The sequence below is a fragment of the Anarrhichthys ocellatus genome, unplaced genomic scaffold (genome assembly GCF_004355925.1).
Source record: "Anarrhichthys ocellatus isolate YVR2014 unplaced genomic scaffold, GSC_Weel_1.0 scaffold11, whole genome shotgun sequence".
Classification (NCBI taxonomy): domain Eukaryota; kingdom Metazoa; phylum Chordata; class Actinopteri; order Perciformes; family Anarhichadidae; genus Anarrhichthys; species Anarrhichthys ocellatus.
In genome coordinates this window covers 10,849,236-10,854,351 of record NW_022280041.1, presented here as the reverse complement: position 1 = coordinate 10,854,351, position 5,116 = coordinate 10,849,236, and the positions used below count along the sequence as shown (strand labels likewise).

Below are 5,116 nucleotides of genomic sequence, written 5' to 3'. Positions count from 1 at the left end.
TCGACACTGGACACAACGTACCTGGATTCCCTCTGTTCTTCAGACCCAGAGCCCATTGACCGTCTTTTACAAGAGCGAGAGGTGATAAAACATGACACTACGTGCTGTAAACGTTGTGTTTCGTTGCTTTTTGTGAGCAGGAGGTCGACCTACGATGAGCAGAACAATCTAACCAGGGTTTTATTTGAACCATTTTGTTGCTTTTTACTTGTAACATGAGTATTACTGTTGTGGTATTGCTACTTTTATGGCTAAAATGTACGACTGTGGCTGCAGAGTTTGAAAGACATGGGACGCTATCGAGTTGCATTGTGGGACATGTAGGAATCTGTGCTCATCCGTCTCTCAGATGAACTCGACACTGGACACAACGTACCTGGATTCCCTCTGTTCTTCAGACCCTTTGAAGACACGTCCTCACCCACCTAACCCACCGACGAAAAGGTGGAGCAGAATCCCGGAGGCCGGCACAATCAGCAGCCTGCGTTTAGCTCGCAGGAGACGATCTAAACTGCCTCCCACACTGTAAAACCTGATGAGTAAAGTCAACTCAAATAGTTTGAGGAAACCAATTGCCTTGAACCATTTAAGTTAAATAACTCAAATCCTTTTAGTGGAAAAAATTGCTTAAATGGAGTACTCCTAACTCAAGTATTTATTGTTAGGTATACTTAAGTAAATAAATGACTAGTACTAACTCTATTCTTTGTATTGAACTTAAAACATATTAGTTATTTAAACTTATTTGTAATGTTTGTATGAACTCATTAAAATGATGTAACAGCAAATATATGATTTAAGTCTGACTAACTTGAATAGCTTATGTTACAACAACTCAAAATGGTATAGCAGCTACTCAATTCATTTAAGGAAACTGATTGCCTTGAACCATTCAAGTTGCATTAACTCAATACAAATACTCAGTTAGATGCAATGAATTTATTTTAACAAATATGATTTTTTTGACCACAACATTACACATTATGTCAAAATTAATCCACACAGCTGCCAACATAAAAAAATAAATCACTGATCAAATATATTGTGCTCATAGCAAACATTTTTTCAAAAATTATAAACTGAAAAGAGTCATGAAAAGTTTTTGTATTTTCTCTGAACAAAATGTTGGGCTTGCTTAACAACTGGCCAGCTGGGTTTGAAATGTTACTAACTAACGTTAGTTACTAGCTAACGTTACTGTTAGGACGGCTGTTAACGTTACCGCTTATGTGACGGCCCCTGTCTCTAATCACTGCAAGTATGCTTTTGTCCCTCTGTCCCTAGAGAGCAGATTACCTGATGCAGAGCACCTGGTCCGGGAACAGGGAGGGCATAAAAACCCTGCTCTAGCGTTGCTCGGGGCGGGTTTTCTCTCCAGCGTACGTGGAGTGAACCCAGCCAGTTGCTGCCGGTTATTATGGTTTTGGTTTCCTTTGGTTTCGCTGACAACACCCACACTTCATCCCACAGGCATTCACGGTGACACTACTGATGTTATTGATTGACACACTTTATAAAGTTAACTATTTCTTTATTTAGTCAAATAAACATTTTACGTTACCATCATTTGTTGTGTCTCTGCCGTATTTGTCATGGCCTAGGAGCCGGGTTATGACACTTATAAGCTGTCTGTTAATGTTACCGCTTATAAATGTGCTATGTCTGTTAACGTTACCGCTAATAAACTGTCTGTTAACGTTACCGCTCATAAATGCGCCATGTCTGTTAATGTTACCGCTCATAAATGTGCTATGGCGTTATGTGAACGCACGTGTCCAGACACAAAGTAGCTAATTATTAAAGTGAGTGGATGGTAAAATGTTTTCACGGTCAGATCTTCATTTACCGCCCACATGTCACGGAGACACAAATAGCAGACAGCAGTATTCGTGACATGTACAGAGAATCTGCTTCTCCTCAGTCATCAGCTGTTCCAACTGAATCATATGACTGTGGCCCTCACGTGCATGACTCAGAAAATGTTATAGAGACCAGCACAGATAAAGGTGATATGGATATTTCTGAAAAATTCAGTGATCTTTTTCTGTTTATTAGGGCCCAAGCACCGACAACGTCGGGCCGCGAGGTCCCTATTGAAACTGTAGGAATTATTATTATTATTATTATTATTAGGGCCCGAGCACCGACAACGTCGGGCCGCGAGGTCCCTATTGAAACTGTAGGAATTATTATTATTCTTTTTCTCTCGAATGAAACGCCATTTTGGGGGCTTTATCATGTCCCCAACATCCCCATATTTGGCAAGCATATCAGGATTGCGGGAAAATTTGATATTTTATGGGTCCAATGCTCGAGCATGACAAAATTGCTTGCTAGTGCCCCCTAGAAGTTGGAAATGCAAGCCCCGACAGCCCGTATGTCCAAATGACTTAAAATTTTACGGTCATGAGCAACTGAATGAGTTCTACAAAAAATCCTCTTGGGACCCTAAGCTCTGCCTACCAAAATTTTCCACCATTTTGAATGTTGTAAAAAAAAAATAGAAAATTCACTTCTCCTAGACCCTGGTATCTGATTGGTACCAATTTTTTTGTGAATCATTATTGGATCTATATCATCAAAAGTTATGAAAATGTTGATATCTTATTGCATTAAGAATATATGGACCAATGAATTTCATAGGAGCGTGGCCTTCTACAGCAATATATATAACTTCAAAACCATGTGGCCTATCCTCACGAAATATGTAGCATATGTTCACATTGTGTGCTGTAACATGCCCTCAAATTTTCATTCCATACAACCACTAGGGGGCGATGCAGTAATACTCCCATTTCTTTGCATTTTTAGGCATTTTTCATCGTTTTCAGGCATTGTACTTTAACTCCTCCCACAGAATTTATACGATCAACTTCAAATTTGGTCAAGATGATCTAAAGACATTAATGATGAAAAGCTACTAAAATGGTCTACTGACATTGAATGACCTTCGTTTTATGTGGCGCCCATGTCACGCACATTTCGTGCCGTTCGCCATGAAAGAGGCTGCGATTTGTTACCGAGTGTTTGGAAGGAAAATACTGTAAAATTTCATGCACAGAATCATAATATGACATAATAATATGTAACATATCTGTTGTGTTTGTTTTATTGAAAAACTATCAAAGGAAGTGACAAAATGAAAGCACAAAGCAGAAGCCAGTCTGGGCACATCAACAAAATATTCAACCTTTTTGCTTGTACAACACCATTATTGACACATCAGTATTTCATCAGCTCTACAAACACCTCACAGCTGCACTAAACGTGGAAACAAATGCATTCATTGGAGAAGTTAAAGCATAACTTGGGCAATCTCAGACCTCAGATCCAGCAAGGCCAACGACTTTAAGTAGATCAGCAGGCTTCAATGTGCAACTACTGTCATGTGGTCTTAGGCGGCACATAAAGGGTTAAAACAAAGATAACTCAAAGCTAAAAAATCTCTTTACTCTATGACATATTTTAAAAAGTGTCTGTGCCCAGCACAGTAAACTCTATCAGTGAGATCCTATAGGGAGAGCTCCCTGAAACATGTAACAAGGCCTCAGTTATAAGATTGTGCAAGAGGGCACAAGTGTTCCCCTGACGTTTGTCCAGGCAGGCATCAAACAATCAGGCCACAACGCTGCGGTTGAATCTGTGCAGACCATGTGGTTTTTCTAAAGACGTGAAGGTCGAGCCTACAAGCGATCAATCTCTTGGATTCATCAGTTAAATCTCCACATTTTTGTGTTGAGCCAGTATTGGGAAACAAGAATTTTTGGGAGATTTTGCAGATTGAATGTGTTGCCACTGCAGATGATGTGTCAGAAGTCCAGTCTGTTGATGAGGGCATCAACCACCAGAGTGATTTTACAGTTGTCCTCTTCCTCTGGCGGGACGTACAGCTTGTGAACAGTGCTCTGAGAAAAAGAAGTAATAAATAAATACAAATAAATAACAGAATTCTATCAATGCCTCATTTGAATATTCAAACATGACATTTCAGAAAAGTTGTAATACAAAACATAATTGTGTTAATGTAAGTATCAACTGGGGGAGTTTCATGGTGATACCTATTAGTTACCCTATTCACCGTGCTTTAACCCCAGACTTAAAGCCATGTCCACATTACTCCGTTTTTACTCCGTATTTGCTATGTTTACACTGAGCGGCCACACTACGCCGGAGTTTTGGAGCACCCTAAACGGAGGAGTCTGAAAACTCCCCCGAGGTTGGAGGTATTTGAAAACTCCGGGGTTTTAGTTGCGTGTGGACGGTCGGAAACGGATGTGTGTTAGAAAAAACTAGAAAATTCCTAAAGAAATTTTGACAGTGTGGCTTCTACTGCCCGAAGAAATCGCAATATATACACACGCCAATGTTACCGGCAGTGTCATTCAGGTTCAATTGAGATAGCGCTACTCTCTTTTCTGCATTTTAGATTCATACTCTTGGATTGAATCTTGTATTTGTGGGGCTTTTATTTTGAAAGGGTGGGACTGGGTGGGTGAGAGGAGACAGAACATGCAGAGAGAGAGAGACAGACAGCGAGATAGAGGGAGAGGAGTGTATGTGCGTGTGTGTCTCAGTGCCTCTGTGTGTTTATCAACATCACTAATGAGCTCATATAAACACCTGTGTGCATGTTGGTGATTGGAGCACCTGTGTGTTAGAGGCTAACTAAGAGAGAGAGTGAACAGTGATTTCCAACAAAACTACCTGTCAAACATATGCCCTCTATACCAAAACCATGAGACTAATCAATAAAATATGGATACCGTGAGAGAGATAAGACTCTGGCAAACGCGGAGATGTGTTTTTTATGTTTGTGGTCTTAAAAATGTGAGCTCCAGCGCAATATGCAAAACTGGTACCGTCTGCTTTCTTTGAGAAATGAGTGGTCAGATTTAACATGGAGTCTAATGGAGCAGTTGGTTGGAGTTCATGTCGCTCTGTGGCTCTTTGAGCCACATCTGTAAGTCCGTTGGATTCCACAGACATCTGTGTGCGACAGCACAACATTTCCAAGCTTTTTGGCCAAAAATGGTGTATAAAGAGTAAAAATTGTGGGAGCTGGAGCAATTTGTTTGGAAAAATCACAGAAGATTTTCCTGCTCCGCTCCACTCTGAC

The 5,116-nt window shown here is 40.4% G+C and overlaps 1 protein-coding gene across 1 annotated transcript in view; it reads right to left on the bottom strand.

The window, feature by feature from the left end:
* Window positions 1-3,084: 3,084 nt before the first annotated feature.
* The window catches only part of il13ra1 (interleukin 13 receptor, alpha 1), an 8,965-nt gene continuing 6,933 nt past the window's right edge, over window positions 3,085-5,116 (bottom strand). The window contains exon 10 of the mRNA XM_031851418.1: window positions 3,085-3,905. Within this exon, the coding sequence (XP_031707278.1) occupies window positions 3,810-3,905 (96 nt within the window). The 3' untranslated portion in view covers window positions 3,085-3,809. The remainder of the gene's footprint in view (window positions 3,906-5,116) is intronic.